Here is a 12,951-nt window from a genome sequence, read left to right as displayed (position 1 = left end):
TTTAAAATACACTATTAAATAGTTCAGGGGGTAAAAAATACGGTATTAAATAGTCTAGGGAGGTAATAGGTCCTTACGAAAGTTTAGTATCGCAACAGCAAATCTGATCAAAGTTGGGGTATTTTTCAGACCCTTATCCCTTTTTTTAATCACGATCAATAGTTGAGGAGGTACGGAAAGATTTATTAGAAGAAGAAAATCTATCGTCAGGTCATATCAAAAAGTTCCATTTTTGTAACTACTGAGTTGGTGTGATCCTGTCGTTATTTCAATATTTCCTTTTCATTTTGTCTTTATTTATTATTTAATAATAATCATATTTTATCCTCGATCTTACCTTTTCATAATAGCTCTAGCTTGTAGCTTACTTTTCTTGTAGATTTGTCCTTCAAATTATTGGTGTGAAACATTTATTTACATTACGATACAATATAATACAATACTATACATTATGAAACAATATAGAATATTCTTTAAGCAGAATTAGTATCAAGGTATACTTATGAACAATGATATAGATACCAGCTGACGCTAATTTAAAAGATACATTTATTTATTATGCAAAAAACAAATAGACATTACATGATAGAAAGAGGACCCCCTAGTGACATGTTTGTCAAAAAGAGAGCCCCTAGTGGCATGTTAGTTAAAAATGAGGACCCCCTATTGTGTTGAAGAAGGAAGCAATAGGGATTATTTGAGTACTATAAAATCCTCCCATTACTCTTCTTCCTTCACAAACCCAAATTTTTCCTTTGTCAAATTATCATTTCAATCAAACAACTAATGGATATCTTCTCCATTTATACAATTACAAAACTCTCTAATTTCTTTCAAGCTTCACATAGGTCTGTAACATGGCCACAATTACTGTAGAAGTCATGAATAAAATGTGGTCATAATGAGTGCTACTGGTTCTGAAAAAATCAAAATTCTCAATCGACCTCGTCCCTCATTTCTTTCTTTGGAAATTATTAACTCCGATAAGGTCTAAGATTCCAAAGGCTTTAATATTACTCATCGAGTAAATGGTGATGAGTTGGTAATGTTAAGGCATTTGGAAACTTGGATTTTATCGGAGTTAATGACTTTTGAAGGAAAGAAATGAGTGGCGAGGTCGATGGAGAATTTTGACTTTTCAAAACCAGTAGTACTCATTATGACTACATATTGTTCGCAGATACTACAGTGATTGTAGCCATTTTATGGACTCATGTGGGGTTAGAGCACTATATGGAGGAGGTGGTTGGCGAGGCGGATCCAGACTCCAGAGGAATATAGCAGTTTTTGCTCACATCTCATATATGTATTAAAATATTTATAAGTATCTAATTGTGAAGTCAGTTATTATTCGAACGCGATACTACTATACTCATTGTTTCTGTTTTATGATCAGAGAGATCTGGCTGGTATGAAAATGATGATTTTCATATCATATATATGTATTTGACCTTGTCATTGAAATGAAGAATTCCAGTTGATCTGATCTGTTTTTTTATGGAAAGAGGATAATTACATACAATCTTAGTAACTCAGTTGTAACTCAGTTGGTTGGCTAACTAAACTTCATCCATCAATGTGAAATATCACTTGTGAAACTTGTTTTCCCAAAAAAAAAAATACGTTTCTGTTCTTCTAAGTTCTTCCAGACAGTTTAGGCTCTCTCAAAAAAAATGAGAATAAAATGGTAAACCTCTCCTTCAGTTAAAAAGAACTACTCGATGTTAGACTACAACTTTTGAGATTCAAAATGAATTATTCTCCTTACCTGCTTGGAAATGAAATTGGAAACAAAAATATCAAAGTCTCTTTACGCATCTATCTACATGCTTTTCAAAGAAAAGTTATGGCAATATGGGCACGACTTGAAAAGGTTACGATAAATATTTTTACAACCAAGCTTCAAATCGCTCATCTCACATACAAAAATTGTTAAACCCCGACCATCAGCTGCTCCTTGAAACTATGTGCTGCATCCAAGTGAAAACCAGTGCAAGGGTTGAAACTTGAAAGAGGAAACATCGCGGTGTGGAGCGTCAAGTATCAGTTTCAACCCGAGTTTACTATTTCCAACAGGAGAAATTCGAGCAGCAAATGTTATTTAAAAAACTTCAATGCCTCCCAACTCTGGTCTGTTAACTAAAAGCCACATCCAGCAAAAGGGATTTTACATGTTTTGTCACATTTTCAGATTCTATAACAGCAAGGGGTATCATCTCCTGGCAATCCTCCTGCTTCTTCTCACTCCCCTTGAAGTGTGTGCAGGAGAGACAACTCCAGCGAATACATCTAGTGAGGGGATTTCCTCGTCTTCACTGGTATCATCAGACCTCCACCTTGGTCCGCCATTGGTTTCTAGATGCATGGTGGAAGGACCCTTTTCTTCATGGCTTTTTAAGTGGCAATCAGGGTAATAACAACAAAATTAGATCAAAGTTAAGATGGCAACCAAACGTATGACAATTAAATCTGCTGCCTAAAACAGAAGAGATTTGAAAAATAAGGTTTACCTCCAGGTTACATCCATTGAATCATTTAATGGTAACATCCGTGATCTATCAGCAGCCTCTGACAGTAGACGTTTACCATGATAACTCATGTCTGAATCTTCAACTGAATGTTTTAATATGCCTCTGTTGCTACTAAGAGAATTTACATTGTTAGCAGCAGTCTGGTCAAAAATATAAGATTCCTTTGGAAACCCATTCTGAGACTTCTCAGGCGAAACTCTATATATTTGAGAATTGCGAAGTCGGCTAATAGAAGGTTCCACTGACAAATTCCTGGTGATCTTCATTACAGGAGCAGGAGGATTAACACGACGACTTGCAGGGGTCGAAATCTCATCAAATTTCAATTTTTTCCCAAGGATACTTTCAGGTTTCAATACTCCAGCATCATTAAAAAACGCTGGGGAACTGGGAGAACTATAACACCCAACTTTAAAGCTCGACAGATTTAATGATCCCCCAAGTACAGATGGAGCGTCAAGAACAGAAGGTTTAACAACATCAACTCGCTGAATGAGGATAGAATCGCTGGGAGGATTAGCCAATAAACTGGTCATGATAGGTTCTTGGACTACAGCATTGGACCTCTCAGAGATGTTGACTGTGTCATTGCAAGTAACAACCACTTCAGGCAACTTCCCTGTCCTTATTTGTTGTTGTAAGATATCTGGTAACAACTCTACTCCCTTGTCCTAAAACAATTAAAAGTTTTTTTAAAATACAAACATACATTGCAACACCATCAAAATAAGAAGTTGTAATAAATTACAACTGCCGTATAAACAAGTAACCCAGTCAAAGAAAAGCTGAAAAGATATTCAAGAGATACAGGAAAGCAAAATGAGAAGTCAGCTACTTATCACCATTAAAGCAATAAAATGACATCAAGTAGAAAAGGACCTCGTGATCAGTGACCTACACTGCTCTGCGTCACAATTCAACTAGTTAATCCCAATCTTCATATCAGTACTGTAGCTTCAACTTCTATTGTGATACTTTTACATATATTAACTCTTAATAGTTTGTCTGGAAAGCAGGGTAGAGGAAAGTGAAGCACTACACAACCGTTTCAACCTTTGATATGAAGCTGCCTATCTGAAACTTCAGTTATCACACAAACCGACTTTTTGAAAGAGGCAGCTCCAAATAACTTCAACAGATAATGAAATATTCAAGGTTTCCCAAGATTTCATGCTCAGTCAAACTAGATAACATAAATAAAAAGGGAATAGTACTTGTATCTGCTGGTAACAGTACATACTGGTCCAAGCATCCAACGAGATACAATCAGTACTGGAACAATTAAAATTTAGGACATAAGAAGGAAATCAGTTTATGTATAGCAGTCCAAATAATCTATTCAAATGAAAACATGAACATTTCATTTAGCGGTGTGAAACAAACCAGAGTATGATCTGGATTTAAAAAATAGAAAAGAAAAGAGGACCATGATTCATAAGAACAAAAATAATACTATTAACTCTTACCAATTTCCAATTCAAACACCAAAACTTTGACACTAGTACATATCCAAATCCTTAATATGCATATAGAAAACAACCAATCAAAAAGTTGAAGTTCACTCACAACCAAACAAGTCCTCCAATGATTTATTGATCTGATCCTCGCTAAGACTTCTTCACTGACAGAATTTTGAGAAATGAAGGTCTCCTCCATGCTCTGAAGCTTCTGATCAACCTGGTATGCTTCAACATATCTATGACGCTTTACAAAAAGACAACAGTAGCACAATTGTTAGGCAACCATATGAAGTCCCTATCGAGATGGATAGATTACAGGGTACCAAAAGTAATCATGAAATCATCTTAATGTGTAAAGTCAAGGACTGAGCTCTATAATAAACATGTTTATTTTTTTTTGAAACTTCTATAATAAACATGGTAATCACTGCAAAACAGCTCGGTTTAGTCCCCGCACCTGTATCCATACCCCCAAGTCTAAAAATTCAGATCATGAAGGATCCGACTTCTAGATCCACACCTGTATCGGACCCCTGTACCTGAGTCCAAGAAAATTAGATCATACTTATTCCCAAAAGTTTGTTGTAGTTGTCAGGATGCCCCGAGTCCTGACATATGTTAATTCCCTCTTTAATATCTATACTCTTAAATACCATCCACGTGTCCATCACTGATTGTCCTAAATAAGTCATAACTAGGTAAGTGGAAATAGACATGGGTGAAAAGTCGACCAATCCAATTTTATCTATTTCACAATGTTTCTCAAATGTCACTTATCTGGATGGAATCTGATGAATTTATTAACCTACGTACCTATTAATGTTTCCTTGCAAATTCAAAGTCTTTAACAAATATCTTTCAGAATTAACAGGGTGTTCAAAGAAAGAAGATATATTTGGAATCTCTTCTGACAGGGATGAACATTGCGTTCAACCTCTACCTGTTGCCAGAGGTATCTGGCTATGGCTACCAACTCCAATGGCTCTTACCCAGGCTTTGCAGAGTTAAAAAAAAACTTTCAGAAGAGAACAAAATTCAAAGTCAATAGTCCAGTAACTGCCAGTAGGTTGCCAGTGAAAAATCAAGTGCAATCAGACAAAAGTCTTGTCACTGGTGGCTAATACCAAAAGGACTATTGAACGACACTTATTTCATATTCTTATCATTAATAGGTAATTAGTAAATGAGTTCAAATGAAAGCGAGAAACATGTAAGTGGGTGAATAAGCTGCCAACATAAACAAGTTTTCTGAGTGCTACAGCAAGTCTGAGAAAATTGCAGAAGAGAACATGAAACCTGGATGTAGAAGGGAGTACCTGCAAGTAGAAAACTACAAGAAGACTTCCTATGGGTGTTGAAGGATCCTCGGCAGCAAAATCCAGCAGACATTTATGAAGATGCTTCTCCTCATCAGCAGTCCATGGCAGTTCTATCATGCGGTCAACTAAGTTCCTCCTAATGCACAGACAACAAATCTCAGTGACAAGAGTCTCCACCCAGAGACCCCACGACCTGCATTGGTCCTCTACTTCAGCAGAAGCACTCTGAAACTGTTCATCCCTCAACTTTTTCTCCTTGATCTTAGCACAGATAAGCCTCTGATACGTGAATGTTTCAGTCAAAAGTCCACATTCTACCCGCACACGGACAGCAGTTACAGCCTCACGAAGTGAAATTAGCTGTGTGTCATCTTGTCCAGACCACCTCAGAACCATGAGAGCTGCATCAGGGTTTCCCCGCTCCAACAGAACCTGAGCAACCTTCGGGTGGATTGTTGGGCTTGATATTTCTGGGAGAAGTTGACAGGCTTCCTGGGGATACCAGTAACTGATTATCAGCATCCACACCAGTCCAAAGACCATATCGTTGCTTAAGAAGGCTCACAATGATGATTTCTTTATTTTAAAAAGGACAAAGTGAAGATACAATAACCAAGTCTATTCATGTTGTGGAAATGACAAAAGTTAAAACAATTCATAAGATCCCCAGGGAAAAACTATAAAGCAGAATTAGTTTCATCACATAAACTCTGGCACATGTTACAACTCATTAGAGAGCATATCTGAGATTACATTAAAAATAATAGATATGAGATTATGATAAGATGACTCAGACTACAACACAATACTCTCAGCAGCTATAATTGAAACGGCATTTCCATCCTTACCTTCAGAGCCGGAACTCCTTCATCATCTAAGAGGAAAAATGTAAAGGATTCCAATAGCGAGTGCCTGGTCACACCAAAAGTGGCAGCAAAATCATCAATGATGTGTCTCCACTGCTCATCAGGTACTGTCCATTGCCGGTCAAACATAAAATACAAGAACTTTGAAGGATTAAGGAAAAGAAAAAGGGAACATTTTCATGAAAAAACACTAAAATCAGCTACTTATCCAAAAAAAAAACATTAAACTAAGTATTCTATAGCAAAAGGATACAATTGCTTGTTTTGCAACTACCAAGTCTGAACTTCCTCGTAAAAAGAGAATGTCAGCAGCAGCCCGCAAACTTTCAAATGGATAGCATCCAGCCATTCCCTCAATTTTTGACCGTGAATATAAAGAGCCCTCATCCTTCTGTAAATAGGCAAGTGCTAACTCTTCTTCATGATCATCCAAGTCTCCCTGCTCTGCTGCTTCAATATTCGAAAGAGCATCTTCAATAAAGAGTGTTGAAGCATTGTATTCATCAGAATGATTTACTGAATCGGGCCATGCACGTTTAATTGCAGCAGATTTCCTTTCACGGACCAGAGCTCGCCACGATGCATAATTTTTATGCCTAGACTTCACATTCTCCAAGAACTCATGTCTTATACACCAAATCATTATCTCCATGTGCTGCAGATTGGCACAGTAGTTATAATCTCATAAAATGCTGTACCAGCAAGATACAAAACTAAAAAACAAATCAGTAAGTTACAAAACGCAATTTTTTGACACACAAATTCAGAAAACACCCGTTGGAATCAAAGTTTTTCAATCGACATGCATGTGGTGATAATCACTAGCTCATCACACCAACCAGGATCTCTAGTTAATGCAAGTAGCATAAAGAAATAGTAAATCTACTCAATTTCATTTTGTGCTGATACATATGAACTTCTTCCCCACTTGTGGGACTACACAGGGTATGTTGTTGTTTTTGTACATATGTATCTCTTAAAAAGAGGAACCAATAAATAAAACACGTAAAAATAAGAAATGAGGAAAAGGTGGCTTGGGTCCACTTGACAAGAATCTCAGGAAAGCTTACCTGTTTTGTCTTTAAGATGCTCTCTTGAAGGTGGTGTAAATCATGAAGCTTTGCAGAAAGAGAGCCTTTAAACGATGATTCCAAGACATCAATAACGTTAGAGATACCACCTAACTTCACAGAGAACTTGAGAAATAAACTCAAGTTCTCTTTCAGTTCATTCATGGTTAGATTATCTATAATCAAATCAAGGGAAATTAACCGATCATTATTTCCCTTTTGATAAGGAATTAGAAATACAGTATAAGTTTAATAATTAGGATACATATCACTTGAATCTCGGTCAGAATATTGTTGAACGTCCTCTTGCACCAATCTTTGACCACCACTTCATCAAGCAAGAAGGCAATGATGGGATCACTGGACACAGCACTTTCATCCATACAAACATCTGTCACATCTGTTTACCGCTGTTAAGACAACAAAATAAATAATATAACCAGCTACTAAGAAGTTAAGAGGTTACACTCTCTTAAGAAAAAAAAGAACCACACAACCAACCACCCATTTATTCCTTTTATGGTTATCTTCTGACTATGCATCAGTAATCCTTCCTTTCACAAGGAATTAATAGAACAATAAAGAAAAAAGATTCAACAGCTTTTAAACTCATTTCTTTGCAAGAAAAATATCCGCAACTCGGAGGATGTTAGTCCCCCACAGGTCTCCGTATGAAAAGGATACAGTGGCATATTAGAGAAACCAGATTGTTTTCCAGTGCCACATCAAACAAAGCATAAAGACGCTGGATATCAGCAACCAGTTGCTTATCACTGTCCTCTTTCTCTTGTAATCTGTCATCACACCTCTTGGAGATGAGACCTGCCTCTATGCACTCGTAGTATAGGCGTAGTCGAAGTCTATTGGCATCTTTTGGTAATGGGATCCTACATATAGGGCAAACATCACATCTCTGACTGCATTCCTCGCATAAAGAGGCATGACCACATGAATTCAACACACTCTGTACATGTCGTCCACAACTTCTTAGATCTCTAGTTGCTCGGCAGTGCTCTACTTTGGCCTCATCACATAATTCCAGTGGATCAATTGATGCCAAATGCTTCAATGCTCCCTGTAATGAGATCCAGCAATGAGTAATTCCATTAAAATACTGGAATGTTGTCCATCATTTAACATAATATTAGCAAAAGGAAGGCAAGAAGCAGCTGTAAGCCCTGATCATAGCAAAACAACTAATGGAGCAAATGGTGCTAGTAAGGGGGGAAATGAACTTCCTTGGTAAGTTGCTGACCGTCAGGATACTACTAGACCACCAAAAGATATTCGTCAAAATTACTCAACACAAAGACTGACCCAAAGTCATATAGTAAGGAACCACTTTTTGTACCATTAAAGCAGCTGTTCTACTGAACACAGTACAGTGCACTTCCCTTTCAGCAGAGAGAAAAAGACTCAAGGACATGTGCTTGGTGTGACCAAAAATACTTTCAATGAAGAAACAATTTTATGGGGTTTAGCTAAACGAATGTATTTTTCGGAGGAAAACATTTTCCATCAGAAAGGGGATACTCCTCTCACTAATGAGCGGAATTCGTTTTCCTTTATAACTATCCCAATTATTACCCCATAGCCTAGCTCCAAATAGCAGTTAGACATTATTACCAATCTGTAATACCAAAATGAAACATTAAGCACTATCCATTTTAGAAAAACAATTCCACTAACCAACCAAACACTGAAAATAAGTGAGAAAACCATTTATTTCTAAATGACTTATTTTCCAAAAAAAGAACATTTCCCTTCATACAAAACACACAAATGGAAAGAAAACCAGCAAAGTCCTAGCTTGCTTAGTTCTCACTTGTTCCTGAGTCCAAGTCTTAAGAGAAACTCAAAAACTAATTTATTTATTTTTTTGAAACTGGTAAACTAAATTGAATAACTAACATACTTCTCAACAAAAGAATCATCATATTCTTTTTAGTACAAGCAAGTGTTGCCCACAGCTGATACAAAGAAGCTTAAATTCTCAAAGATAATAAATTTTTGGACTTGTTGGAATAGTTACAGATTTCCCGAACCAACCTTATGCATGAAATTTTACGTGCAGATAACCACAAAGATGCTTAACCAAAGGCAGTTCTTTATCAAATGGTTGGGTACAAAAAAACCGATCACAGCAAGTATTCCCAAACAAAGCCTAAAGGGAAATAGAGAGGCCAATGATGTAAGAGAGAGAGAAGAAGAGCTCCATGAATATAAGCTACAAACAATGTGATAATTGGCTCTTTAGCAGAAACCCCCCATGTCAAACAAAATCTTAATGAGAAAAGCTTATCAGTAATAAATCTCCAGTTTTGTTTCTTAAAGTCGTATCTCCGTTGTGCCCTGTTCCAGCATACATACCATACACCATCAGGGTTCCAACAAGAACACTCCTAATAGAAAATCCTCCCTATACGACTAGAACGCCCAACTGCATCACAATAGACCTAATTGGCTAACTCACCCCACACTACCTAGACAAAGCTTGCAGAGGAGTAACATTGCAAAATAGAGTCAAAATGAATATTGTAAATACAATTCCAAGGTAGCTTCAAGACACTAATTATTGCCCACAGCCCCCTTTCTTTCTAAATCTTCACCCCCTGGTAGAAACTTTGAACACTTTAACAACAAAAAGAAAAACAGTGTCATCCCACAAGTTTGGGTCTGGGGAGTGTACGCAGACCTTACCCTACATCGGAAGTCCAAAAAACGCATGACAAAGCACTCTGAAATAAAAAGGAACAAAAACTACAACGAAATAGTGTGATAATCAAATTACAAGAGATAGTACATAATAATTTGAACTCCTTTAAGCGCCCCCCCACCCCCAAAAAAAAAAAACCTTTCTCCTTAAATTCCCAATTTTAACTAGACATTCAACAGAAAAAAAAAAACATCAGGAACATCTTAATCTCAAACTAGTTAGGGTCGGCTACAGGAATCATCTATATCCATTCAATTCTAATTGGATTCATGTCATCACAATACTCAACAACTAGCCTTACAAAACAAAACTAGATTCCTCTAAAACCAGAAGTTCTCTAAATCAAACAACATCCAGAGTAACAGGGAAGTCCACACTTCCCAACCACATCTATTACTATAGCACCTTTCAACATAAAAAGGATGAAAACAATCTAAATTAAGCTATATTAGCAAAAAAAAACGAACCAAGCAGGACAGAGATTTAGCTTAACTAGTGAAACTAAAGGTGAGAGCTGTAAGAGAAAATGAGGTGTGCGAATACTGTACCTGTACATGGTGACAAGTGTAGTTCGGAGGGCGAGGTGGAGGAGAAGACCGAAGACCGGAACCGCCGGTAACAGAATGAGGAAGTAGTGAGGATTCGTCGAATCTTCTTCTCTCCATTAGTTGAGAAATTGCTTTATCCCAAACCTTATGGCCGTTGTACAGAAGTGAGATTTCGAAGCGTAACTTACAGAGTTTCAGAGCAACGCCGCCGTCGTTGCCGGTGACGGAAGGAGGAGCAGGGTAGAGAGAGAGGGTTTTTGAAACACTTTTCAAGTGTGACTTCGTTTTTTTTTTCCTCCTTCCGCTTCCTATTTTTACTTCTTTTTTAATTTTTATCTTTTGTTTCACATTTTTTCGGCTCCATGAGGTGTATGACAATGTTGGCATAAAAAATTATTCAAAACTTAAAAGGGAGTGACAAAATATTCTTCGAAAAAATATCATATTTCATAAGGTGTGATGTAGATATCTTAATGTTATTATTAGCAAAGTTATTTTGAAGTTTGACTTTACTTAAATCTTAAGTGAAAACGTAATATTTTGTGTATTGAATTGTTCTTTTGATTAACTTTTTTTGTTGCGTTTTCATATCTTATTCATGCTAAATAAAATTAGCATTATATATGGCTAGTTTTTCAATATTTGCATAAAATTTAAAATCGTTTGTACATTATTTAGTTATTACTTGTGTTATTGATGTGGGAAAATATCTTAATGCATTATTTGTGAATTTATTATATAGCGTTCTGTAAGATAAAATAAAATACAAACACTTGTAATGTATGATTTAAAATAACTAAAATGATCAAAATAACTCTAAACAATTTAAGAAATAAAACACATCTTTAAAATTATATTGTATAAGAAATTTTATAGTGTAAATATCTCTGCTTTAGCTAGGTGTTATAATCTCAACCTAGTACATTAGTCAATTTTAAGAAGTACTAATATAATAAACTTTAAAAAATTTAGGGAAAAAGGACAAATATACCCCTGAATTATTGTAAATGGTATACAAATACCCTCCGTTATACTTTTCGGTCATTAGTACCCCTGCCGTCCAAAAAGCAGAGCACATTTGCCCCTCACTCTAACAGAAGAATATTTAGTGACACGTGGCGCAATCCTACGACTCAACCTGGTTTTACCAATTAATTAACCCGAAAATTTAAAAACCCGCCCAATGACCCATTTAATCCACTCACACTTAAACTAATCCAACCAAAAATCAAAAAAAAAATCCCCAATTCTTCTCTTTAATATTTTTCCCCTTTATTTCTTCTCTCTTCTTTATTTGAATCATCCTCTTCAAATTAACCATACTTTTTCCTACACTTCTCTCAAGTAAATTTCTCTTATGATTTTGCAAATTTACTGTTTTTGTGTTAGATAAAATTAGTTGACCGATTCCGTTGAACCTCAAGTTAGTTTAGAAAAATTGATTTGTGTATAGTATGATTTTGTTATGATGGAGGTATAACAAAGTAGTATATACTATTAGCCCTGTGATATGCTTTGTTTTCCATCGTTTTTTTTGAAGCTCGAATTTTTGTTGTATTAAATTATGCGTAGATCTGTGAAAAAATTTGAAGAAATCATTTAATTTTCTCGACATTCCAGTAAGTTTTGTTGAGCTGGAAATTTAATAAGCCAAAACTTATGAATTTTTGACATGATTTGAAGTTGTTTTTGTTTTTTCAGATCCACGTTTCTCTAAATTTTTTTATTCGATGCAGTTTGTCGGCGTTTATTCCTTCACCACTGTATATTGAAGTTGGGGGAAAATATACCTCTATGAAGGAGTCCAGTGCAGAAAATAGGTTATTATTTGTGTTGGTAATGGGGTATTGGGTTGGTTAAATGGGTCATTGGGAGGGTTTTAAAATTTTCGGGTTAATTAATTAGTCAAATCGGGTTGAGTCGTAGGATTGCGCAACGTGTCACTAAATATTCTTCTGTTAGAGTGAGGGGCAAATGTGCTCTGCTTTTTGGACGGCAGGGGTACTAATGACCGGAAAGTATGACGGAGGATATTTGTATACCATTTACGATAGTTCGGGGGTATATTTGTCCTTTTTCCCAAAAATTTAAAACCTACTTAATAAGTAAATTTTGTTTTGTTATGAGTAGACAAGTTTTATGTTTATTGTTAGTTTAATGCAACTCCTTTTTTTTAATCGACACCGATGATATAAACAAACTTATTTAAACAAAATTCGATAGAGTTTGGAGTTAAAAGAGCCACTTTTTCGATGTACAAAAAAACATTTTGTTTTTTATTTAAACAAAACAGACAAGTCACTCGGCTTTGAGCCTTGTCCTTAATTTTAACTGACGACCAAATGACCATATATCCAATTAATTACTATTATTTTTCACTAAGTCGCTTATTCCTTTGCGATTTTACATTCAATTTTTAGTTGGTCTTATCATCTTTGGTT

General features: G+C 35.9%; 2 protein-coding genes across 3 annotated transcripts in view; both read right to left on the bottom strand.

Annotated features, from left to right (window-relative positions):
- The window catches only part of LOC125826403 (deSI-like protein At4g17486), a 554,011-nt gene that overhangs the window by 449,390 nt on the left and 91,670 nt on the right, over positions 1-12,951 (bottom strand). The window lies entirely within an intron of this gene.
- Positions 1,852-10,798, bottom strand: LOC125826373 (E3 ubiquitin-protein ligase HOS1). The gene is made up of 10 exons (XM_049505678.1): positions 10,511-10,798; positions 7,931-8,321; positions 7,512-7,646; positions 7,247-7,422; positions 6,430-6,831; positions 6,159-6,317; positions 5,308-5,802; positions 4,098-4,235; positions 2,511-3,202; positions 1,852-2,390 (listed from the first exon to the last, which is right to left on the bottom strand). The coding sequence occupies exons 1-10, from the start codon at positions 10,625-10,627 to the stop codon at positions 2,213-2,215; spliced, it is 2,883 nt and encodes a 960-aa protein (XP_049361635.1). The 5' UTR covers positions 10,628-10,798; the 3' UTR covers positions 1,852-2,212.

This window comes from Solanum verrucosum, unplaced genomic scaffold (genome assembly GCF_900185275.1).
Source record: "Solanum verrucosum unplaced genomic scaffold, falcon-dt-bn FXZP01000060.1, whole genome shotgun sequence".
Lineage (NCBI taxonomy): Eukaryota > Viridiplantae > Streptophyta > Magnoliopsida > Solanales > Solanaceae > Solanum > Solanum verrucosum.
The sequence above is the reverse complement of the archived record's forward strand: the minus strand, read 5'-3'. Positions and strand labels throughout refer to the sequence as shown.